Source organism: Silurus aristotelis, assembly GCF_946808225.1.
Source record: "Silurus aristotelis genome assembly, chromosome: 8".
NCBI lineage: Eukaryota > Metazoa > Chordata > Actinopteri > Siluriformes > Siluridae > Silurus > Silurus aristotelis.
Genome location: NC_139581.1, coordinates 12,701,277 through 12,727,669, shown reverse-complemented (window position 1 = coordinate 12,727,669; position 26,393 = coordinate 12,701,277). Strand labels below are relative to the sequence as shown.

At 37.3% G+C, this 26,393-nt stretch overlaps 2 protein-coding genes across 2 annotated transcripts; both read left to right on the top strand.

Moving 5' to 3' along the window:
- Positions 1 to 482: 482 nt before the first annotated feature.
- On the top strand, positions 483 to 18,733 carry atp1b3b (ATPase Na+/K+ transporting subunit beta 3b). The gene is made up of 7 exons (XM_083548471.1): positions 483 to 1,155; positions 11,664 to 11,792; positions 12,673 to 12,771; positions 13,428 to 13,615; positions 14,192 to 14,242; positions 16,457 to 16,543; positions 17,634 to 18,733. The coding sequence occupies exons 1-7, from the start codon at positions 1,050 to 1,052 to the stop codon at positions 17,799 to 17,801; spliced, it is 828 nt and encodes a 275-aa protein (XP_083404597.1). The 5' UTR covers positions 483 to 1,049; the 3' UTR covers positions 17,802 to 18,733.
- A 1,251-nt stretch (positions 18,734 to 19,984) lies between these two features.
- Positions 19,985 to 24,097, top strand: LOC310729851 (E3 ubiquitin-protein ligase TRIM50-like). The gene is made up of 6 exons (XM_083548418.1): positions 19,985 to 20,493; positions 21,136 to 21,231; positions 21,357 to 21,587; positions 21,926 to 21,948; positions 22,107 to 22,237; positions 23,355 to 24,097. Exons 1-6 carry the CDS (start codon positions 20,086 to 20,088, stop codon positions 23,921 to 23,923), a joined length of 1,458 nt encoding a protein of 485 aa, XP_083404544.1. The 5' UTR covers positions 19,985 to 20,085; the 3' UTR covers positions 23,924 to 24,097.
- The last annotated feature ends 2,296 nt before the right edge of the window (positions 24,098 to 26,393 follow it).

Sequence of the window (26,393 nt, the reverse complement as noted above, 5' to 3'; positions counted from 1 at the left end):
CTGGGTGGCACCGATTGTCCATTTGTAGCAGATATACAATATTGCGGGGTACAGTGATGATGATCAGAAGTAAACTGTAGTCCTGAGTCAGTGTAGGAGACTGTTGAGTTTAATTGTTAAGCTTTCTTATTCTTAACTTTTTTTGCATTCTTTACAGAAATTGCTGTATGGCGAATGTGACAATGAGTCCCTCAGGGTTGTGGGAACATTACACACCACTGTTGCAGGTTCTGATAAAAATAAGTGATGTTTACTATCGACTTCTGATCATTCAACATCTATCATATCAATATCTAAGGCTATTTTACTAGGCTTTATTTTGTGGCTTGTAACAAATCTAACCCACAAATGATCAGATATGTCTGACCACCTGACCAGTTGTGAAGACGCTTTCAATTCATCTGAGGTTATTAGAAGACAGTAACGCGTTTGTGTTTCAGACTGTTTACTGTCATAAAGTTGTGACTTTTCATATTTTGATCAACACATGAAAAGTGAACGCTGCATGGCAGCAGTTGGTCTATGTGTTTCATGTATGTTCATATGTGATCCCACAGTGTGTCTACAGGGTTATTGTATAGGAAGGAAGCCTGTATAGTTGTTTTGTCATGACTCATCACTCAGTGCATATAAACCTGGATGTATTTTTTGCTCTAACCAGCCAGCACCTATAAACGTGTCTACATTCACCAGCGTCACATAGATTCTCTCCTTCATTTGGGAGGTCTGGGTTGCGTGATTGTTTAACAATAATAATCACAGTAACGCTGCACGTCGTATTATTAGTGATTATTCCCAGCTCTGGTTCAATTCGGGTACTCGGGTCTGCCTCGGAATTTTGGTGGTGCCACAGTGCGCATGCGCAGCTTCCGACGAGTCTTGCTTGTGAGCTACTGCCGCGCTGTTGCAGAGGCACCACACACACCGCCTCATTCATTTGCGCTCCACTCGGGAAAGGGGCATCCCTGCCGTCTCGCTTCTGTTGGGGTGTTTTTTTTCCTCCAACCTGCGTTTGCTTTGCACGTTTTTTAAGCCGACTAACTCTCGCCATGGCAAACAAGGAGGAGAAACCCGAAGGGAAGGACTCGAGCTGGAAAGATTGTATCTACAACCCGAGGACGGGGGAATTCCTGGGGCGCACTGCAAGCAGTTGGGGTAAGAAAAGCTTTTGAAAATGCGGAGATTTCGCGATCATATCAGGCTTTGCGTTCACAGATCGAATGGCACGCTGGAGATGGCGCGGTATAGCGCACTATAGCGCACTATCCGCTCGCACCCGCGCAATTTCGTTCTTGATGGAGCCAAAAATTTGGTCAGCAAAGATGCTGCTAATGATGACGACTGATCAGATTCTTTTAGACACGCAAAGCACAATGTGGACTAACCAACAAATTGTCCTGCAGTTGTGTGAAACGCTGTGCATGAGTCAGGGTGTTGCAATAGGGAGCTGATACTTGGGGCATTTCCGTGCGCTTGTTTGATGGGTTGCATGGCGGCGGCGTTCTTCCACGCCAAACACAAGGCTTCAGAAGAAAAAAGAGGGGGTTGGAGGGCGACCTGTATGCGCTATGTTTAGTTTTTCCTTAGAGTGTGCGCAGATTGCGTTTTACTGCCGTCACCTCAATAATCTGATCAGAGGAGGACAAAACACAAATTGCCGTTCAAAACGATCGACTGCAGTAGCGCGCGCTGCACGTTCTCGCCGCGTTGTGACGCAATGACGCGGCGCCTTACGTGGGTAATTATGCAAATGAGCCTGTGCCGTGTTCCTCTGCAAGGAGAGGAAAATTCCGCCGAAACCCTTTTGTCGAGGTTTTAGGTTTAAGGTGTTCATGCCATCAATCCAAGACGAGCCCTGATCCTGATGCCCTTCTCACAGACCCCTGAAAGTGACATACGTAGGAAATGTGCTCTAGTGCGATTTCACACAACATTCTATGAGGATGGGAGTTGGGGGGGCAGCTTCTTAAATTAGTCCCAGTTGCCAGCTATACATAAAATCCCCCTGCTTATATTTTATTGTTTTGTTGAAATAAAAATTGAAAGCTTGTGTGTGCATATCTATACCTCCTCTTGCGTACGATGCTTTTTTTTCCCTTAATGCTATGTTTGAGTTCTTTGATTCTCATTCTCTCTCTGCCCTCCCTTTGGTTTCAAGGTCAAACTGATTTCCTATATGCTGCTGGAGGTCCATGATTAGATGCAAATCACCCTACAGCATAAAAATGCCCCGATTGTTGACAAATACCAAAATATTGCGTTCTATGCAAATTCTATGCCTTAGACATAAATAAAAAGGATCGTCTGCTTTTTTTTTCTTCGTTGTAATAAGGCCTCACAGTACCATGAAGGTGAAGAGGCATGCTACTGAAAGACAAAAATCAATCTTAAAATAACATCGATGTTAAACCTTCATGTTTGTTTATACACTCTTTTTTTTTTTTTTTTTTATTTTTCAAAACACCTGTTATTTGAAATCGCAGGAGGATGTAATAGTTGGCTGCGTGGTTTTACGTTAATCGCATCCGCTGTAGTGAAAAAGATGTCATCTGATCCTGGGCGTCATCCATTCTGATGCTCTCCAAGCTCTGCTCTGCTGCCATCTTCTCCCCAGCTTTTTCCTGCAGTACAGTTTGTACTAAATCTGATGATCATTTGTTGAATTCTGGGTTTAAATGTGTTTCCTTGGTGGATTTTAGAATTGCTAAAATGAAAAAAAAAATACTGATAGGAGAGAAATCTGAATTTTAATTGAGAAATATATTTTCAGGTAATAATAGACATTTTTTTTTACGTGTGCCTGTAATATTTCAACCAACGGTATCACTTACAAATTTTGCAAACGAATAAGGTATTTTGAATGCTCGTTGGATATAAATATTTCTGTGATTTGCTTTAAAATATGTAGAGCTTTCACATGTCAGTTCTGTCTGTAAATCCATGTACTGATAAATTCTTGTTAAAAAGTAGTTAAATCTTTTTTTTTTTTGCTTTAAGTTACTACAATTGAACACCCTGTCTATATTATTATGTGTGACACCCAAGTAACAAATACAAGTAAAACTACAAGTTATAACCTTTAAAATAGAATTAATGCGAAGATGCCAGTAAGTGTTCTTCATTGTTTAGTTGGAACAAGGAAAATTACAGCATTTGTGGCCACAACAAAATGGGTAAGAAATAAGGAACTAAAAATTACCATTAAAATAAATGCCATTTTTGGTAGCTATTTTCCATCTAAGTATAATAAGAGCAGTGCAATGAATAAAATTCAAAATGGCTGGGTTTTTTTTTATTATTTTTAATTATTATTAAATAAGTGATCATCTTAGAGGTACAGCCATTGTCCTATTTAACCTTCATCGTGCCTGAGATCTTCTTAAATCCTTTCCAGTTTTTAAAGTCTGAGTGCTGAAGATTCCTTTTTGGAGATGGTTGTCTGACAAGGGGCGCTGCCTCTGTATATATATTCTGTCGATATTCTTGACTGACCAATCAGATTGATGACTAAAGTAGCAGCTAGATTAAATGTATGATAGATTGATTTATTCTGTCTCCATGAAGCCCTTAGATCATTGTATGTCTTGTTCATGATGGAGTAATGGAAAAACTGTAATGCCTGCATAGCTTTTATCCCAGACCCTCACTGCACTCTCTGGAGAGATGACGAGAGTGATGAGTATTGAAAGGATAAAAGGCTTGGATTTGTGTTAATGGCCCTTAGCTCTTGGTTCTGAGCACTTCTACTTCCCAGTGAATTAGCCCAGGTTACTAGCAGCTCTGAACATCCTGAGCCATACATTTATTCAAAATTAAAACAGCATTAAGTTATATTTAAATCTTAACTATAAGGTTTGCTTTTTCTGTTAATTAGTTACAATCGGCTGCGATGACTGTGATCTCAACTACACTTAGTTCTTTTGGGTGACATTAGTGCTATCTGGTTTTAGATTAGACAGCTTACAGTCATGAATCTGAACTGTTTAATCAATCACTGTACACTGTAATCTTTTACTTGAGTCCGCTTCAATTGTAAGGGTTTTCAAAGTTTGTTTGGATGGTTGATTGTTTGACTTGGAACCTTTTCCAATAGGAAAGAAATCTTCAGTTGTAGGGTTCTGTTTCAAATCCACTCATGGAAGAAAGAGAAGAACAAGTGCCAGATTAAACCTTTTCTTTTACTACAGGTGTCCACATGCAACACTATAATTGTTAGACTTGATAGCTACAATTACATAGCTATGACATATGTTTATTTATTTATTTTTATTTAGCTAAACTAGCATAGTAATCTTTCACAAATTTGAAGTTTTAGTACAAACTTCAGCTGTTTCTATAGTTATTAACCATGAAAGGTAAAATTATAAATACTGATAATGCCCATACTAAGAGGGTATTAAAACATCAGTTATGACCTTCAATACTATGTCTTTATATTTCCTTGCGTTAGTGAAATTCGTATTCAAAATTTGCAGTATCTTTTTTTTATCAGTAAATTAGATTGTTACAGTAAAAAAAACACAATCAATGGTAAATTCAACTAAATAATTATTATTTTAGTTTAATATTTATTGTTTATGGATGTAATAGTGGTTATGGTTGTAGTCTATTAATTTCTGTATAATCATGTTGCTATGAATAAAAAATAATAATGCAGTGCACTGAACTGGAAATGAATCTGTAGCAAGTAGCTAACATTTAATGGTTAAGTAACATTTATGCCTTCAGTAGTATGTAGTACTTGCATGTTAGACATTACAACAGATGGACTTTATTAGGTTGTTGTATTTTTTATATATTTTTTTTTAACTCATAGTTTATATAGTGTTTCCTTATATAAAATTAAAATGTAAACAGTTCCAGGCTAGGAAAACCCCACTGGATATAAAAATTTTGCAAGTTATGCCAGTGTTGAGACATTTCACACATGGTTATTTTATCTTGGATCAAACAAGATGTCAAGACATGATTGGACATGCACTGTTTAATTTTATGAGATGAATATGAGCTTCTGGAACTAGTGTCCATTTAAAATCTATTTTGTGGGTTTTGTGTTAGCTGGAAGTTTTTACATTAGAAATGTAGAAATGACCATTCAAACATGCAAAAGGTTTTTGTAAAATCTATTTCTATCCAATTGAAGCTACTTGACATGTCAATGTATCTCATGAGCTCCAGTTTCCTCCTGTGACCGCAGACGGGCAGCGAAGGTCATAACATTTGTCCACATACGTACTGACACTCAAGCAGTTATGAAGGTTATGATACAGTTTCACTCACTCTGCAGAGCGGTTGCATTGGAAATTTAAGTTCGTCTGAATATGACTGACTGCAAATCCTTTCCAACAGGTTTACTACATAATAGATTCAACTAAAAAGTGAGGGAATCACACTGAAGTGCTCAAGCAGGTTTGAATTAATAGATTAAGTCTTAATATTGGAATGGACAATTTGGTTGTGTGTGTGTTGAAATCATTTGGTAATGTGATGTCAAATAAGAACGCAATTACCCTTTTTTGGGCAGCGTGTCTGTGTTTTTCCACCCTCTGCTTTTCCCATCGTAAACAGTCGCTTATTAATTGAAATTGTTATTTAAACACCTAACCACAATGAAATATCTTTATATATTTTTCCATGACTGGCTGTAACAACCGATGACGAGAGTTTATCTGCTGTAATTGGGTAAGTATGTTTCGGAAAGACATGAATGACTTTGGAACTCTGCCATGGGCCATCGTGGTTGGTTTCTCATCTTTCTCTCAGCAGCACAGTCTGATCGTTCCCAGTTTCACTCCCACCACAAGCTGTTCGTGCCTGTTCTAGCGCTCCCATACTTAGCCTCTTTATAGTAAAGGTGTAAATTAGTGCTGGTAGGCGCAGTGTGTTGAGTAGGTTCATTGAAATGGGTTTCTTAGCCTGACTCTAAAACCGGGTTGGGTTTTGTTCCATTTCACATCATCAGTAGTTTTATATAGGCTATTGAAACAATGCTCAGAGAGTAATTGAATTTAATCACTAAAACTCTGAGGGAAGCCGGAAAGCGTGACTTGGCTAACTCAGGCAAGCTCAGGTCTCTATAACGCACAGATATGCAAAACACACTTAAAGGCATAGTACCGTAATTTCCGGACTATTAGTCGCTACTTTTTTCCCACTCTTTGAACCCCGCGGTTTAAACAAGCTTCATGCCAAAAAACTGAGCGACGTAAAATTAAACCAATGAAAATGCCGAACAGGTTCAGGTGAACCAATGAAATTTTTTATATTAAAGCGCGCGCGCTCCCACTGAATCGGTCCACAGCACATCATAAATATGGATGAGGTTCCTCTGACGTTTGACCTGCCGCTTACTCGGACTGTCTACAGTTAAGGCGAATCATTTAATGCACTGAAAACAACTGGGCAACCGATGCCAAAAGAAAAACTCTCGAAAGATATAGTTGTGAAAGGAAGGAGGAAGACAGTGAACAATGACTTTCTTGGTTGGCCACTGTTTAGATACAAGACGTTGTAACGCGTTGAGTCTGGGTCATGGGAGAGCTCGCTAACTCCAGTTACAACAGAAATCATATAAGCACAGACAGGTTTCCAAAACTCGTGCTTTTTTATTTTTCTTGGCAACAGCGTTACGGGTTAGTCAAAAAAACTTCAGAAAGAGCATCAGAAAATAATAAGATATTCCTCGGCCTTGCACACATGCAGTAATAGCGGAAAAATGCGCCGGCAGGCTATTCCCAAAATGCCGCTCTGCTCTTAAAGGAGCCACAACATATTTCACTTGTTACACCGTGTAACAGACACTGTCTTTCGTTAAAGCCTGTGTAAAGTTCATTAGTTTCAATGTAGACACCTGCGGCTTATTTATATTCAAAATAAAAATCTTTGTCAAATTCAGTGGGTGCGGCTTATATTTGGGTGCGCTTTATAGTCCGGAAATTACGGTATGTGTAAAGTAAAAGAAGGGAAAAGAAAAGCGAATTGTATAGTTTTTGTAGATTTATATTTTAAAGGCAATCTGAAAGGGCTTGTACAATTGAGCTAATCTCATTGGCTTCTGGTTTGTTTGGTAGGTTTTATTACAGTATATTTTATCTTCTGCCAAAAAACCTAAATATAGTAGTATAACATTATAATATGAGCTAGATAACAACTAGTAACATTTTGTGCTGCTGTATTTTAGCCAGTCCTACTTCTTTCTAGCTAGACTACCTTAATAAATCAGACATAGGATTATCTATGGGTAAGTCGTAGCATTTATGCTGTTCTGTAATGAATGATGCAGAATAATTAGTAGGACACAAAGTAGAACACAAAAGGTTACCAGTGGTTTCTGGTCAACAATATCACAGTGTAAAATTTGGCCTAAATCATTTGTGCTGTTAACATGGAGCTCCTCCAACATATGCTGGGGTTTCTGTGGTAACATTCAGTTTTTTTCCTGACATCCCAGATTTGCTCGTTAGCAGTGAGGGTACTTTTGCTAGTAGAAAACAATAACACCTGGAAGTCCATCTGTATTATGGGCTGCAAAAGCACCACTTCTAGACAATTCTACATGTTAAGCCAAAGTAAGCATTGTTGAATTTCCTAATCTGGAATCAGTTTGAAGAAATGCAGCTGCTCTTCATTCTTTCCTTATCAGTGCACTGTACATGTGCATGACTAATTAGATAGATACATGGCAGTTAGCAAGACCACCAGCATTAGCCAGTTTAAAGCAGTGAAATACAGACACTTAGCTTAAAACCCCAGAATGTTATGTTTTTACTGTGTCATTGCCATCCTTTAGCACATGAAAGCCAAACACATGGGCTGGGCCATCCTGATAAAGGTTCTCATCTGGCCAAACAAATTTATTTAGCATCTCTTTTCTGAATAAAAAAAAAATCGTCTTGTGGACCACAATCCAAATATTTAAAACAGGATTTGTCTTTCCACTAGGGGGCAGTATAGAGCAATCCAGCTACTGAGAAAATGTGCAAATATGTTAATAAATAATTTTTAATTAACATTTTGACATTATCTCCATCATGTCAGTTTTTTTCAATTAAGTCTGTCATTTAACTGTTTTGTGCCTTGCAAAATATATGCATCCATCCAGTGCATCTGAAAACAATTCTCAAGGTTGACAAATTTGAAATCTGTTCACAGATTAAATGCGGTTAGATGTTAATTTTGATTGCTTTCCCTCCAGTGGCATGATTAAGAACGTCTGAAGTGGGGTAGGTCCTGGTTTCTATTACAGTTTTTCTGAACTCAGAAATGTTTTTGAAACTGGTGTGTATAAAATAAGGCCAACACCATTTGATGATCATGAAAATGTCCATAAATAATGGGAATTGGCCACACAGTTGTTTGGTTCATGTGGTTGGTTGTTATATCTGAGCCTGCCATTTCCAGGCAGTAGTGTGTATACTGGATCTGGTTGGTCATGAAGTACTCATAATGCTCACGCTGTAGTGATTAGTGTGCACAGGGCAAACATTAAGCAGGCTTTATGGCCTAATTGGCTGTTATTTGGCATTTACAGGCATTTCTGTCTTGGGCAATGATTGCGTTAAAAGTTAGAGGCTTTCAGGTGGTATCTGTTTAGCATCTTGTTTTTGCCGTTAATGTGCAAGTGAGTGGCTTCAATCCACAGTTGCCTCTGTCCCAAAATGAAACATATTGATTTAGAAAAATTATACCCACAGACTGCAGGCATTGTACTGTGGTGCCCCTTTTCCCAAACATCATCTTGTTTGGGTACAGCCCACACTCTAATGGCCCCTGGCTTCCTGCTGCCTGATATTTTTATCCCTCTTAGTGAACCATCCAAAAAAAGTATTGAGATCACTGGGATTTGGTTACAATCAAGTGAGGGGGAAGAACACTTCCAGCAGCTGAGAACAAAATAAGACTGAATCATGAGTAGCTCTGTGATGAGATTAGGATGGATTTTACACTATTACTATCTTTTATAGACACTTGAGTGAAAGGAAGTGTGAGAGACAGAAATTGTTAGATCAAAAGGGTTTACAAATAGTACAATATACAGTGGACTTCTTTTTATACTTCATTGTTATTTTATCAATAAGTGACTAACATTTACAAGCTAAAAATCTTATTGAAATTTCACTATTTTCAACTTTTTGGTACAATTTAGATTGTTGTATGTATGATTTTGTTGGAAAATTAAAAACCTTAGTATTACATCATTAATAGAAAATTTCTTCATTATTATGTATGAGCATGCACAATTATAGCGATTATAAAAATATTGACAAAACCTTTACTAATGCCAATGTTCATGTCTGTCACATAGCTTTCTGAAGTATCTGGAATAGTTGAAGCTAGTTTACAGTAAAGTCTTATGCTACTAAATTATATTTTAAACTGAAATATCATCAGTGTCCTAGAGGTTTGAATTGGGAAATTCCTTGCTAATGTTATGGCCTTGGCCAGATCTAACATACGCAAGTGCTCTTTAACAGGCTTTTTAGCTTGATGGTATTCTTAGCACGTGACCTATTTGCACAAACTTGATGTGTTTTTGATAAAGATTGCACTTTATGAAGATTCACTTTTGTAAGTCAATTTGCACAATGGCCTCTGCTAAATGCAGAAAATATTAATGTTAAAGTAATGCAGTCTTTATGCATTTAATCCGTCCTCCCCAATGCCCTGTTTGCAACCCATAGCACAATGTATCAGTAAACCTATAATTAATGTAGTGAAATAGCCACATTAGTGAAATACACAGTAAATGTCCTGGCAATCAAAGAGTTACACTTTTTATGTATTAGTCTTTACAAACCTGAAATAGGCACAGGTGGCTGACTTACTGCAAACTGTGGCATGATGTAACATGTGTACACTCATCAAAATGATAGAGGTCATGCAACTTCCAGCCAACTGGAGGCAAACCAACAAAATCTGACACTTACAGACACAGTCACACTGTCATTTAATTTCTCATGCTATACAGAACACTGCTTTTGATTTCTGCTGTGTACAATAGTCATATCAAATATGTCATTTGCATTATAGACATTTTATTTTCAAGAGCCACGTTGTCACCTGGTGCCTGTTGCATCATTAGCAACAGTACCGTAATTGGACTGTTTTGACTTCATAGTGTTCAAAAGAATAAGCTAATAACTGTATTAAAATACACTGGTCAGTAAGACACGAATTAGTATACAGTGATACTAGGCATCTTTCTGGCAAATATAGTTTTTGCTGACTATTTAATAGGACAAAGTTTCTGAAAGTATTACTGGTACAATAATAATTGGTACAAAAAATTGTTACTTATAATAATACACCAACAACTAATGATATTCAATGTATTATGGTTGCCCAGAGTTTGACCGTTTTTACCAGTTGTTGTTTTGAAAGATTCAAGCATGCAATGGCCAATTTGCTTCCCAGCAACAGACATTAAATGATTATAATTAGAAATATCAACCCCGTTGTACCCTAGTGGTCACTGGAAGAGTGCCCTTCCTCTGCAGTGCCTGAAGTTTACCGTATAAAAACTGCACGCGTAAAGTAGCACATTTTAGGAGTCCTTATGGATATCTGTTAATCGCCTCAAAAATGAACACTTAGGCACAAACATAATGTACCGTGTATGTGTTGTCTCCTTTCTCCAGGCCACTGCTGCGCTTTCACTTAATCGTCCTCCCTCACATGCTATTTATAGTAGCAACAAACTACTTCAGATATGTATCTATAAGTAACTTCAGCCTCTCTCTTTCTCTCTCCCTCTTTCTCTCTCAGCCTCTCTTTTTTTTTTTTCCTTTTCCTAACTAACCCTATTATCCTGTTCTGTTTTATCCTTCATGAAGTCTTCTGTGATATGAGCAAATGCAAAGGAATCTAAGTGAATCTAGCACCTGACAGGATATTCTGTATTAGTGGTTACATTTTTTAAAGGTCATTTAATTTTAAATTTAAAATTATTTTAACATGGATAATTTTTTTTTTAAAGTTACAAAAGAATAAATTTCTAGGTAAAAAGAAAAGAAAAATATGTGGGAACCTTGTCATGACGTGTCAATATGTTATGTTTGTTTATTGAAACCAAGTGATCATCTGATCAGTAGAACAGGTGCTTCTGCAATGTCAGTTATTCTGATTCTGAATGGCAGTCTCATCTGATTGACTGTCCCTTGACTGTCTGTTCAAAAGAGTGCAAAAATCTCTTGATCATCAACACCAGGTTTGGTTCATTTTGGCTGAGATGCTTAGATCCAAAATATAGTATTGCTTTGTTATGTCTAGTGTCTAGTTTTAATGTTATGTCTCAGTAGTTTGGTTTGGTCTTGCGTAATCTTTTTTTGCAGAAAATTAGAAAGCATCGACTGATGCATTGTTGTCAAGAATCCAATGATACCAGAAATTCAGGAATGATCGTAATACAAGTGCACAAATATGTGACTTCTACATCTGATGTCTCATGATTATGGTAATCATAATAAGCTACTGTCCAATTTCTGCTAAAATGTGGTTTGGACTGCATCATCATGGCCTTAGTGCACAGTCAAATCCAAAATCGGCAACATCAGAGATCATGCACTGTGCTCAGTCTGTATCTGCTTTCTTTTCTTCTCCCAAACCTGCGCGCGCACACAAAAAAAAGAATAATGTTCTGTCTCTTTCTTTTTGTGTCTTCTTAGCTCTAATCCTTCTCTTCTACCTGGTCTTTTATGGATTCTTGGCTGGGATGTTCTCTCTCACCATGTGGGTGATGCTGCAAACACTGGATGATTACACTCCCAAGTACAGGGACCGAGTTTCCAGCCCAGGTAACCACACCCTCCTCACCCTCATTTAAATAATGTGTATCATTTTTATACCCAATTCACTATTACACTAATCCTTATAGGACTGTGAACTTTCTTTTGGAAAGTTAGACTGTAGACTTTTGGCATCCTTCTGATATAAAACCAATAACAATCAAGGGCTCAGAGTACTTAGTGCACACTCAGGATATCCTCTGGTTGCTTTCTCATATAATAAATTCTGAGGCTAATGCACTAGGATTACTTCCTTTATGTGGGAGTTCCAGTTCAGGTTTCAGAGAAAACATCAACTCTGAGTGTCTGTATACCCAAAATATGCCTAAAAGCCCCAAATCACACAGTAATGGTACTAATAGCCCACCTGGGAAGCTTTCACATATTTATTTGTTTTGATTTCACTATTTACTGGCATTAATAAAGCAGAACAAGCACATTAAAAGACTTTGGGGGAAAGAAACAATTTTGTTTTGTGCCAGTGTAAAACAGAATAGCAAGTCAATAATCCTCGTTGCTTTAAAAGGGATGCACAGTGGCATGAGGAGGCGGACATTATTATTTGAAATAACAACATATTGTGTTAATGGGACAAATTCACTGTAATGCTGATCAGGGTAAAATGGTTACTAAAGTTAATTGACTGAAAGTTGCTTAATTTTTTTTAAATAATTATTTATTTTTTTATTAAAATTAAAAACAAATTTTAATTAAAAAAAGAAAAAACCTGCATTTTGCCTTTTAAACGTACCATGCTGTTTTGTCTTATTTGCCCTACATTGCTTTTAAAGTATGATGAAATTGAAAAGTTTATTCACGAAACATTGAATAATATCAGTGTATTTACTACATTCAAATATATGAGCGTATCTTGCTGCTATATTAACAGGTCTGATGATCAGGCCCAGGAATCTGGACTTCGTAGTTAACCGCTCTAACCCGCAGCAGTACAGCCAGTATGTAAAGCAGCTGGAGAAGTTCCTTCTGGGTGAGTACTGCCTCCTTTTGTAAAATGTGGAGAACTGCAGGAGGACTCCATCATGAGCACACTGAAGACCCAACAGTGCATGAGTCATAAGCATTTAGAACAATTCAAGTGAGAGATCCACTTTGAAATTCCTGAAAATACTACTGGTGAGAGCAGTGTCTTCCTTAAATTGAGCTGCCATTCAATTCCAGCTGCAAATATCGATGGTCTTTCTCACTCGAAGCACTTGGCAGATTCAAAGTTTCTTTCACCACCACCATGCCTTCTATATTTAAAAAAAGGTTTTGCAGGAATAAATACTCTTGTTATTAGCACTTCAATGTGCATTTTTGCTGCGAGTTTATCGAGCAAGGAGAACCAAGAATGACGCGTACTTTCCTGCTTGGGGGAACTGCATCTTAAAGCTTTTTGTCACAGCATGCTTTTGACTCAGAAGCGCTCCTGGATCTGTTGTCTTTTGGATTTAAGGCTGTGGAGACAAGGCAGAGGATGATAGGCACCACAATGAAACACATGCTGCTTCAAGATCCCTTAGCTAATTAACCCACTTTAAAAACAAGCACTTTTGTATTGGTATAATATTCACACTGGACCGTTTTTCTTTTCGTGATGTTTCATTACTATTCTCATTTTCTTCTATCCTCTTTTTCATACAGATTATAACGATACACTGCAGGAGCAGAATGAACAATGCCAAGGTGGCCAATATTTTTTGCAGGATGATCCAGAAGAGAAAAAAGTTTGCCAGTTTAAGCGTAGTCAACTGCGTCAGTGTTCCGGATTGGCTGATACAGACTTTGGTTATAGCGAGGGACAACCTTGTGTGTTGCTCAAGTTGAATAGGGTGAGTCTGTAGCACACTAGGCTAATGGATTTTGTTTTTCATCTGGGGAAACATTTCAAGTCCCCTGGATGAAAGAAGAAATACTACATATGTTTTAAACATTACGAACAGAAAACAAATACAACGTCAATTGTTCATTGGCCTGTCTCTGAATGGTAGCGCAGTGCTTAAGGCCCTGCTACTAATCAGAAGGTTATGAGCTAGGCCAGCTCTCAGGGGATATAGCCTGGTCCTGTGCTCAGATTTGAGCTTCTATATAATAAAAATTAATTTCAAATTGTTTACTTCAATTTGGCATTGTACTGGAATAGCTACAAAAGTATTTTGAAATGAGAATTGATTTTCAATATCTTGCCAGAATTTTTTTTTATTTTGAATTTTTTTGCTCTGATGCACAAGATTTTCTTATATTTTGTTTTATGCTTATATTTAATCTTTCAGCAATCCATGAATTGTTTTTATTGATAAGATTGATTTTAGGTACTTGGTTTGTGAAGGATTTTAAAAAATAATTACAAGAAAATATTTGTCATGTACATAATTAGAGTTTGATGGTTTTTGGGTTGTGTTGTGTAGGTTATAGGATTAAAGCCCCGAGGACAGCCGTACATCAACTGCACAGCCAAGGTAACACCCGCCACCTTCCTGCATGTGTATGTGAAAATGATAATCCGCCATCTTTGTGCGGCATGTTGGTGGTGGTTGTGGTGTTTTTTGTTGTTGTTTTTTTTTTTCTCATTAAAATTAATGTACGAGTGTGTGTGTTCATTTTGTTTTTCAATCATGTGTTTGTATATGGTCTCTCTCCATGCTGCATTGGCAGTTCACTTGTGGTAAGAAATGAGGCCCATCTTTCCTGCTGTAAACAGGGACCTTGTTCTGACCCCTTATTCCATAACATTGCTGCTTTTGTTCCGGCTCCTGTCCTCTACTGCTTGTGTCTGGCACATTAGTATTCCCTCATGCAAGACATGGTGTACTGTATACCTTCAAACCCCTAGATAAAGGAAGTGGAAGAGAGGTGATAAAAAAGGTGTTAAAAAAAAATCTGTTTCCCCAGGGGTAAATTTTAGCTATGTAACTCTGAATTCTGCTGCCCTAGGATTATATTCAGTGACATCGCTTTTAGTAATTGAACAAATTAAAATGTAAGAAATTTGTATTACATCGTCGTTTCTAGCTATATAAATTTAGTTCATAAACTCTACTGTATTATTTGAGCTATTAATTCAATTATGCGCTTTCTATACTTACACACTATTGTCATGAATGTCCGCCTTAGCTTTAAACACCATCCAATACTTGATTGCAAACAGTATTAACCTTTGAAGGTATACATGGACAAAAGGAAGGGTGCCTATTCATTTTAAGAAACAGGCACTGCTCATTCTGCTCCCCTGATTTCACCTTCTAACACAGACCAAGAGCTTGATTTTCCTGAAGGTTGCTCTGAAGCTTTTAATGCTTTATTGCTTCCATTAGAGATTGCATTGATCTAGAACTGAGTGGATTGTATTGCTTCACTTGACTGACTACCAGACTGAATGATGCTCTACAATGGGTGGGACACATCTTCCACACTGACAATCCATTTCACATTCAAAGCTATAGTTTAGTCACAGTTGTGACTACGTGACAGCAAATATGAAATAGTAAATGCGCACACAATCTGAGTAATCATTAATGTTATATTGAACAACTGTATGATTATACTGCAATTTGTACAACATGCAGTTGAAGCAAAATAGCATTTGGTTATAATGCTATTTTGGTTATAATGTTTAGTTTGTGCCAGTAAGTCAGATTAGATTAGATTAGACATGCTGTCTGTACGGAAGCTAAAGACGGAATGAGTACAAATGTAAATCAGCTTTGATGAAATGAGAGCTGGGCGAGCATGTATAAATCTATGTATGATCACCCCTGATTACTTCTAACAAATACTCCTGATTAATCCTGATCCAGTGAATATGCACAAGTAGAAGACATGTGATTTACAAAAAAAAAAAGAGAGCATAATTTCAGAAGATGAATAGACATATTTCTGCCAACGTAGCTTCTGAAAGCGCCCCTGAATACTCATGCACGTGTTCATTTTCTACGAATTTTTGCAGGTTGGATCACAAGGCTTTTTCATAAAGGCCCGGGTTCAAAGCCCTAACCCTAATTTAAATTAGTTCGCTTCAGACCAAACGGAGAGTTGTTTGTTAATCCATTTTTCGGTCTTCAGCATTTCTCAGTATATCTGTGTAATGCGTGATCAACCTGTTACACATCGAGTCCCATTTTCATTGAGACATTCGAAGAGCTGCAATTTTTGCTGCTGCTTACAAAAATAACTGCTTATCGTAAAACATTTCCAAAATGATGGAAACACTGCTGCCAGCATTGATTGTTGGCAACCCAATTACATGGTTCCATCATTTTGTTCATTGTTAAGCAGTTGGATATGAAGTGTTTTTCAGAGGAAAACACATTGGGGGTTATTTGGACATGTAAAACAGTCCTGAATGTCATATCCCTTGGTAGTGTATATGTCAGAGGAATGCGTGTGCATCCTAAACTGCGTGGTGTATGCACTGAAGCTGGGGTGTGTATTTGCTTTGCTGTACTGAACATGAATGAGAGACTATATGTTTGGGGGTGGGATAAGTGTTTTGTGTTCCTGACGGGATGTCAAGAATAGTAACATATTGTTAAGTGTCACCTGGCCATCATGCAATCCAGCTAGACTGCTGAGAAGGCAACAGAACTGTTGCTATAGGCAACAGAACAGGTCGAGTGCCATTCTCAGTAAAGAATAAGAGTGCAATCTCACTCTTCCTCCACTTTCTGTTTCAGAGAGAAACTCCTCTGCAGATGCAGTATTTCCCATCTGAGGGCCACATTGACAAGATGTACTTCCCCTACTATGGCAAGAAAGCACATGTAAGTGTCATAAAAGAATTAAAGCTGCCAAAGCCAGAATTAGCCCTGGTAATGATAGTATGAGTAATATCTGTAATTCTGTTCTTTCTGTACTACTGCGCCATTCTTTTCCATCATCTACATCAGAAATAGTTACATAAACACCTGCAGGTCAGATCAGGAACTTGTAGGACTGCATTTTTTTATTTTTTATTTATGTTTCATAATTATTTTAGTTTCATAGGCCTTATTGCTTTCTGCAGGATTTTGAAAACCTTTCTATCCACAATACTACAAGAAAACTTGTCAAGTTGACAGTAATGCAGAGTTTCTTAAACCACACTTGTGTGACAAAAAACCCCCGCAGAAAAACACTGTCTCAGTCTGCATTTTTCTACTTAACATGCAAACTGTACCAGCAATGTGTCCGTTGACGATGGAGCTAATGGTGCTACTAAACTCTAGCTATTTAACATGGTCTACATTCTCAGAAAAATTTTGTTTTGGAGCCTTGCTACCATCCCCTTTTTAGCTAACGAATGAGCTAATATTAAAATAAAATTTAAATCAAATGAATTAAAACAAAATAACTAGCATTATGGGTGATTGTAACCATAAAACTGATTTGTTAGCAAATTTTACCCCCCCCCCAGTATGGGTTTATGCAACCATTTGTTAAAGGTTATTAAAACGCGAATCGTTGTTAATCTACTTATCTGCCATTTATATTTCATTATTAAAACTGTTGTTAAAACGGTAAACACATATTAAAACATTTGTTAGCAAATGTTTGCTCTCAGCTATCCAAATTGAATGCATAAAACAAGCTATGCTGGTGTTTAGCTAAAAACCCTTGGCCACTTGAGATTTCTTTTTTTCTTCCTGTTTATTCCATCTCATTCAGTGATTAAAAAATGTCCAATATTTTATCCATTAGTGAAAAGCCGAATTTCCAAGTAGGGTTTGAATTTAAAGCCTCAAGTATAATATCTGGAATATTGGTCAGCACTTACATGAAAGATGTGATACCTGCAAAGATGGTGGTGTTGAATATATATATATATATATATATATATAATATAAAATTTATTTCCCATATTTTATTTTGCAGCCTAACTATGTGCAGCCCCTGGTAGCAGTGAAGCTGCACCTAAGCGAAACGGATTATAACACACACATAACCATCGAGTGTAAGGTGGAAGGCTCTGACCTGCGCAACAACGACGAGCGCGACAAGTTCCTGGGTCGACTCACCTTCCGTATCCTAGTGACCAAGTAGCCTGGATTGCTCACTGAAGCTGCACGATGTCTCATCACTCACATCCCAGTCCCACAACCCGCTCTCCTTTTACACACTTGCGTGAGGTAGCCCCTCAGTCCTCCCATGTCACACTACCTTCTGACACCTTGAGGGAGCTCAACATTCATCTGTACTGTACTCTGAATGTAGGTTCAGAACAGGGCAATGGGCTGCTCGTATAGTTGTGTGTGTGTGTGTGTGTGTGTGTGTGTGTGTGTGTATATATATATATTTAGATTTCAATTTAACACCTTTTTCCTACTGCCTACAAGTCCCTTCACTGGAGAAATTAATACAAGTGAGTGCACATTCAGCCTTCACATCATCTCTGTAAGACACAATGCTAGTGACATCGTGCAGCAAGCAGGGACCTGTAAATAGATGTGTCAGAGAATAGAGTTGTATGTCTATTTCCTCTTATAGTGCTCTGTGTGTGTGTGTTTGTGTGTGTGTGTGTGTGTGTGTGAGTGTGTGAGAGAGAGAGAGAGAGAGAGAGAGTGTGAAAGAGAACTATACGTGTGTGAGATAGAGAGTAAGAGATAGATTGTGTATGTATACGTGTATGCGAGTGCCATAATGTGAAGTCTATATGTACATATTTAATGGATTTTAAAGACACTTGGTTTTTTTTCCCCCCCTGTATCATCACTCTCACTATGTCTGACTGCTGTAAGAAATCAAGGTTATGATATTATATATGTAATAAGAATTGTAATTTAAGATTTTGGAGATATGAAAAAGTTATTAAGGGGTGGGGTGGGACACAAAAAGTCTATCAACTTTGTTTTTCGAATCCATCTACCATCCAAGGAAAGTGATTTTATAAAACCTCTGCAGAAACTGTACTTTGTGCAGATGCCTTAAAGATCTGTATGGAAACAACTTCAAATAAAGGAGATTTTAAACATGAACACGGTTCCTTTTGTGAGTGGTTAGTTCTTTCCAGGCTTTTGTGTTTTACCCATAGAGGGCACTAGAAAGCTTAGATCTGTGTTGCCAGGTCTACATGACAAAAGCAGCCCAGTTGACTTCCAAAATGTTTGCTCAGCATCCAACAACATGACAGTCACTGCAGTAGCCTTTTCTTTAAATAATCCTTATACTGTATGAAATTATATCAGTTTTTATGGTTTATATATTTTAGTTACACCTTCAGTAACTGCTCCTGGTTTTGCTCCACCATGCCACTCTTAAATATATATCAGTATAATTAGTCTAATGTATGCACACCCTAACAACCAGGATATTAGTAGCCCAGATCTGAAGAAGATAAATGTATCTGACAACACATTAAATATTAAATGCTGCCCCCTGTAGACTAGGTTGTTTTGTTTCATAGTTTCATAATGTGAAAATTTTTTCCAGTGCAAGTGGATGTTTTAGTGGAATTTTCCTTATTTTCAGCATTGGCTCAGTTCATGATCAGATAAACTTCTTGAATGTCAACAAACATTATTTAGCAGTTTCTTTATATGGCAGAAACTTGCCTTCAGTGTGTGCCGAATGTCTGCAAAAACAGCAGCTCTCAAAGATCATACACAAGCAAATTGTTGCAAATGCTATTTACTATGAAACGTCTATAAGGAATTCACTATTTGGTTTACTAATAATACAAAAAAGATCCTAATCATTTGTTAATGACGTGTAATGAGATGGCTGTTTTTAGTTTCTTTAAATAATTTAATAAGAGTGATGTAAGAAATAAGCAAAAAAATAGTGAACGCCCTTAAAGGTAGGAATAAATCAGTAATAAGTACAAATTTTCCACAGTGTATGTTTGGCTTAATCTAGAGTAAAGAAGGCTTGAGGGAATGTTTTATCATGTGCAGTGTTTGATATTCCCTTTTGGTTTGAAATTTGCTTTTAGTCGTTTTAATCTCCCTTTTCTCTGATAACAGCAACATTTGTGTGGAGCTTTACACTGCTGTGCAATCAGAGGCTGATACAGTTACAATTACTGAAGGTTACCCATGTTGACATGGAGTTGTGAGGTATTGTTTAATAGTGTTAGAAAAGACCCGACCACTAGAAGCTTTGAGCTGAGGCTTTGTTGAATACAATGTAAAAACAGTTCTTATCTGAAGGGCTTTTTTGCTTAAGACATCATACCATAAACAGAAATGTAGCTAGTTTCTGGAAACACCTCACAGAATAACACCAACCAGAGCAGGAAGCTTAAAAACATCTTTGATAAACTAGACCTGGGTTCTGGGTTTGATCTCTCTTTGGTGCATAAGGGCATTTGAGGATATCTCTGTGTCAGATGGCCAGACGCTGCAGTCTGGAGTCGCTAGAGGAGCAACTGCTCTGCCCTGTGTGTCTGGAGGTCTTCTCTGAGCCACTTATGCTGCAGTGTGGCCACTCATACTGCCGTGGTTGTGTGCGCTCTATGGACATGAATCCTGTGGGGCAGCTCCAGTGTCCTGTGTGTCGCTGTGCTGTAGATGGGGACAGCCCCCCACCTAATGTGGCACTGGCACGCATTGTGGATGCTTTACGAGAAATCAGTGAACCAGGTCAAGGCCCTCCGGAGACTTGCAACCAACACCATAACCCTTTGAGTCTGTATTGTGAGGAAGATCAGACGCTGATCTGTGGATTGTGTGGCAGCATTGGAAGCCACAGAGCACACAAGGTCACCCCAATCAGCAGCGTCTACAGCCGTATGAAGGTAAAATAACAATGAGAATGACAATGAATTAAAAGGGCAACTATAGTTTACTGTTTACTGGCTAATAAAAGGTAATTAAAGTTAGTTACATTATTTTTGGTAATGAGTAACTAAGTTATCCAAGAGCTTTTAAGCATTTAACCCTAATCGTGAATGATTTTCCAGAATTTGCACTTTATAAAGCAACCCCTACTGTTTCTGCATGAGACATGTACCTCTATATTAAAGATGAAACACTAGACAAATCATAAAGCTAAATCATAATGTGTCATATTTCTGTAACCCTTTGTGCACCAGATCAATTAAAAAAAAAAATTACTATAACTGTAAAGCTCTAAAATGATTAGATGACATTACATATGTGATATTAAGAACATCCAGATTACATGAGGAACGTGCTATTAACTATTTATTTGCTGGTAAAAAAATAATACAAAGATAAAGTAGTACGTATTCATTGTTTTTGCTGTAATTGGATTTTTAAAGATAAGCTTTAATTTCTTCTCATAATCAGTTTCAATCAAAAAAGGCTGCACTGAACACAAATTCTGTCTGCTACTTTCTTCCACATGAAAAAATGAGAGATGAAATTAAGCGTGCAGTAAAGTGCATTGACGCATTGTGCTTTCCTTCTTTCCCCAGGAGGACATTTCCTGTCTGATGACTGACTTTCAGACACAGAAAAGGAAGCTGGAAGAGCAGATTTGTAAAATGGCCTACAACAAGTCTCGTATTACAGTGAGTTAACTCCTAAATCAGGGTTCGTTTTAGGCCATTTTGGATGTAATGGAACATGAATGTAATATAATAATGCAATATTAGATTGTAATATGGTGATTAACCTTTAAATTTTGTGTGTGTAGAATGAGTCAGATGTGCTAAAGTGGGTGGTCAGAAAGGAGTTTGGGGAGTTGCGACACTATGTCGAGCTCGAGGAGGCCAGCTTCATGCAGAAGGTGGAGAACACTGCCTCTTCTCTCATCACCTCCATCCAGAACCAGGCTGATCAAATGAGCCAACTGCTAGCCAAGTTCCAGGAGGCTGAAAGCACACTGGAGGCCCTTAGCAATGAGAGCCATCTGGACTTCATAACTGTGAGTTAGCATGTGTTGTTTTTACAAAACTGGCCAAAACAATAGAAGTGTTCATAATAAACACTGATAATGTATTAGTATTACAGTGTTTAGAGGGAAGCCTAATCATATATAGTACTCTTGTTGTAATATTATATTCGATAAGCTTTAAAATGATACGTTGATACAATGTCTGCACACAATTAACTAACTTCAGGATAACTCTATTATGATAGTTGATATTTGATATATGATAGTTGCCATTGAAAGAGCTTCAGAATTTACTTCAGAAACACAAAAATTTGTATAAAAAAAACAACAAAAAAAAACAGCTTATATTTATTAACTTTTCTTTTTAGAAATACGGATCTATTGCCCCAAGGTAAGCAACACTATACAGTTTTATATAGTTATTTTTTCTCAGTAATGCCTGTGAATTTAAAAGAAAATATATACTTAACCATAATTTTTTTTTATCTGGGCCTCTTTGCCCAGATAGAGATATATTTGCTTCAGTAAGAGCTTTATGTGATGATTCAGGTTTAGAGAGAGCCAACAGAGAGAACAGCGGAAAGAGAGGACCTACAGCTCCATCAGCTTTAACCCAGGCTTTAATCACAGTGACATCAAAATGACAGTATGGAAGAGATTACACAGGAGAGTTTTACCAGGTAAAGAGTGGATTCAGCATATAGAGCTGAATATAAGTTTAAACCCTTTGTAATATATTATTTTTTGCATTGCATTACTTTGGATATAATTTCAACTGTTTAAATTCAGTTAACCAGCTTTACACTGTACACACATTTTGACCTTTGCCCTTCCTCATACTCCTGTTTATTCTTGCACATACCCAATCAGCCAAACAAGTGGCAGCAGTGCAATGCATAAATAATACAGAATTCAGGAGTGTCAGTGGTCACAACAAACATCAGATAAAAAAAAATAAAAAATCTCAGTGAATATTCTAGAAACAAGTGCTTGGTTTTGAAAGTGATAAGCATTTATGTGGATGTGCGTGTGAGACGGTTCAGAGAAATATGGCTCAAATCATTTAAGATGACAAGAAGGCTGCATTAACAAAACAGTAATTTAATTTGGACTGTTACTGAAAGTCGGTCATTTGTTTATTATCCACCATAGGGACCACCCATGTATTACTATTGAGCATACTGAAATGCCAGTGAGGCTTCAATGCACTTCTGTAGGTTTCTCTGGATAAGGGCAACTGCTAAACGAGTCAATGTAAAATGTCTGTGGTAATTTAGTGATTAAGACATTGTACATCTGATCAAAAGGTCATGAGTTCAAATCCCAGTTCCATTAAGCTGCCACTTAAGCCCTTGAGCAAGACTTTAAACTCTCAACTGCTCAGTTGTATAAATTAGTTAATTAAAATTTGCTTTGTAAAAGGTCGCTTGATGAATATGGCAAATGTAAACACTTCAAGGCTCTTCTCTGTTGTACTTCAAGGCTCTTCTCTGTTCTGGCACCGAGGTGGTGGAATGAACTTCCCCTAGATGTACGAACATGGGAGTCACTGGCTATCTTTAAGCGACGGTTGAAGACGGTTTAACACTTAAATTAGCACTCTCCAAGTTTACTTTGTAAAAATCAAGAGTTGCAGTCTGATTTATCTTAAGTTTGTAATCTAGTGTACCAGTGTAGATTTATTCATTACTAGAGACTCAAAGCACTTTTGTACGTCGCTCTGGAGAAGGGCGTCTGCTAAATGCCAAAAATGTAAATGTAAATTTTAACTTTGACCTTCTCCATTCTTTCCTACAGCTCCTGAGTGCCTAAAGTTTGACCCTCTCACAGCTCACCCCATGCTGCAGATCAGTAAAGATCACACCAGTGTGGAGTGTGAAGTCATCGTCAACCGCCTGCCTAACAACCCTGAGCGGTTCAGCTACAGCTACTGTGTGCTGGCCAGCCGTGGCTTTTCCTCAGGCAAGCACTACTGGGAGGTTCAGGTGGGAAACAAACCAAAATGGAGGCTCGGGATAATCAAAGGGACTGCTTGCCGTAAGAGTAAGCTTCCTAAAAGCCCTGAAAGTGGGGTGTGGCTAATTGGGCTGAAGGAGGGTCGTTTGTATGAGGCTTTTAACACTCCTCGTGTCACTCTGCCCCTCATGAGTCCACCACATCGCTTAGGGGTTTTTCTGAACTATGACAGAGGAGAGCTGACGTTTTATAATGCGGACAGTCCCGATGAGCTCGGATTAATTTATTCCTATCAGGCTGAGCTGCAGGGGAAGGTCTACCCACTGTTTGACGTGTGCTGGCATGAGCGTGGTGCCAACAAACTGCCAATCTCCCTGCCACAGCCACTCACTGAAGCCTGTGAAGATTAGTGTAGAAACAATTATAGCTGTGGCAAAGAACCTGTACTATACTTTACAGATAACATACTGGTATCAAATATATTTTAAAATTTGAAACTGTAAAATAAGTGTAATTACTGCTAGATTTCTTTATTTGTGGCAGGTACGCCTAGCATTGCCCCCCCTTAGATTTTAATTCCTATATCAGGCATAAGAAAATTTGCAAATGAATGCAAATGTATAGGAATATAAAAAGGGTATATTATTATTATTATTATATATATTTTTTTTTTTCTCAACTATTACTTCCAATATGATTGACATGATACATGATTAGAAATTCATATATTTTTGCATTTATACTTCTAGTGTAAAAAATTAATGAATAATTTAGGTGAATGAAAGCATTTATAAAACTTATTTGAATATTTAATTAAACAGTTTTATATATATATATATATATATATATATATATATATATATATATATATATATATATATATATATAAGACATAAATTAGACATTTATTTTACGTTTTTAAGTTAGGATTCACAATTTTTGTATCTCAATTAGCAAAGGGTGAATTTGATTGCGTTTTATATCAATGTAATCATTACAATATGAATGCAAAAGCTACTAATTAGATTACTTATTAGATTTAACTGTCATTATTATTTTTGTGCTATAGCACAAGACGTTCCAGTTTACTTTCTTTATCAGATATTATGTTAAACTGGACTTTATTCTTCCGATTTTTCTTTATGTGGAATGAGGTTATTAACACCTGCACTGGTTTAATTGAACACTAGATGGCAGTGTTGGTGTTTCAGTGACACACAAAAAATTTTCGCTGTTACACAACCACCAATCACTGCACTGCAAAACCAACCAGAATGTGGTGTTTTCTAAATTGTTTTGAGAATAAAACAAGTTATATTCGTATAAGTGATGCCAACAGTGAAATTGTCCATGAGACAATCTCTGGCAAGAAGCAAACTGCTGATCTTCCAAATTCAAACAACCTGAATTACTTACAGGGTGGAAATTTACGTTTGTTCTTACTTTACTTCTGGCTAGCAGGAACAAAAAGCTGACAGTGTACTTTTCATTTCACTACTGCACAACACCTCTCTCTCTCTCTAACATGCTGCATTTTTGCTGCATTACCTTCATGTGAGTTAAGCAATTGAGAATTCATCTGGAAGAAACAAACAAGTAAATACAGAGCAATCCAGAAAGATGTTTCGATTACACCAATCAATATTTTAACAGAATCAGTGAGACATTTCCCTGAGGCCCAGAGCTTCCTCTGCCTTCCCCCATCTCCACCCACTCACCAGGAATAATGGATCACTGGCCTCCAACAAGCTAGAGGTGTTGCTATGGCAATACTATGACAACGCCTCAGCCAGTCTCCTTGGTGATAATATGACCAGTGCTGAGCATCAATGTTAAAAAGCACAACACAGGTAATAAATAAGACATCCAGGAATAGAACATCTCAGATTAAAGGGATAATAATGAGTGTGAAAGGATTGTCTCCTTTATTGTGTAAGACAGAGTGATTCTAATTATATAGCACAAAACACATACATATGTAAATGCGAATAAACATATTTATACCTGAGTACATTACTGAGTAAAATGTTTTTTTTTTTTTTTTTTTTTTTTTTTTACAGTCTTATACAGTCATTATCTTGGTAAGAATACATGTTCAGTTATATAATGGGCAATGTGTGTGTGTGTGTGTGTGAATGTGTAGGGATGGTGATTTATTGGTGATTTGTAGGCCTTGGGCTTTTTCGAGGAGAGTTTTGCTGATGGCTGTAGACAGGTTGATCAACAGCACTATCTGCCTAGTGACCTCATGTTTCATCTGGCAAAAACAAAATACAGAAAAAGAAACTGATCCTTTTTTCTAGAGAGAGGAAACTTGCTGGAGAAATCCATTTTCAGATTTGTTAATGTTAAAGCACTAAATGAGCAGCATGTTACATAAGGAATAAAAAAAATGACAGGTTGTGTTGTTATAGGAGAATAATCAATAAGGAGAAATGTCTTTAGTTGCCAATAAAGCTACTGTACACCCTGAAGAGTTTGTTGATCTTATTGCTTTTATATTCCACAGCAATGAACAAATGCTAATTATCTCTTTATCTCTTTGGTTGCTGTTCTGTTTAACAGTGACACTATTTAACACCAGACTTCCTGTGTTGTACTGAAGTACTGCTTCAGTATTATTCAACATTTGATGCAATGTAAGCCTAGCTATATAGCTTACGTTTACACAGGCAGACTTGTTAAGACATGTCCCTTACATACATCCATACAAGCATGTCTGTTAGCAAAAAGTATTATGTTTTTGATGAAGATGAGATAGCAGAAATATACATGGGGCGATCTGTTACCAGCAGAAGCAGGTACATAGTACATATTGTCCTGGCACAGTACCAACATATTTTCATCACAAGCCTATTCAGTGTCACTGGATTCCCTGTT

What these genes read in the sequence shown, in the direction of transcription:
- LOC310729851 (XM_083548418.1), top strand. Translation starts at nt 20,086, where the DNA reads ATGGCCAGACGCTGCAGTCTGGAGTCGCTAGAGGAGCAACTGCTCTGC. An exon ending in GCGTCTACAGCCGTATGAAG is followed by an intron (nt 20,494 to 21,135) that starts GTAAAATAACAA and finishes TTCTTTCCCCAG; the next exon opens with GAGGACATTTCCTGTCTGAT. An exon ending in GCCATCTGGACTTCATAACT is followed by an intron (nt 21,588 to 21,925) that starts GTGAGTTAGCAT and finishes TTTTCTTTTTAG; the next exon opens with AAATACGGATCTATTGCCCC.
- atp1b3b (XM_083548471.1), top strand. Translation starts at nt 1,050, where the DNA reads ATGGCAAACAAGGAGGAGAAACCCGAAGGGAAGGACTCGAGCTGGAAA. An exon ending in GCGCACTGCAAGCAGTTGGG is followed by an intron (nt 1,156 to 11,663) that starts GTAAGAAAAGCT and finishes GTGTCTTCTTAG; the next exon opens with CTCTAATCCTTCTCTTCTAC. An exon ending in TGTTGCTCAAGTTGAATAGG is followed by an intron (nt 13,616 to 14,191) that starts GTGAGTCTGTAG and finishes TGTGTTGTGTAG; the next exon opens with GTTATAGGATTAAAGCCCCG.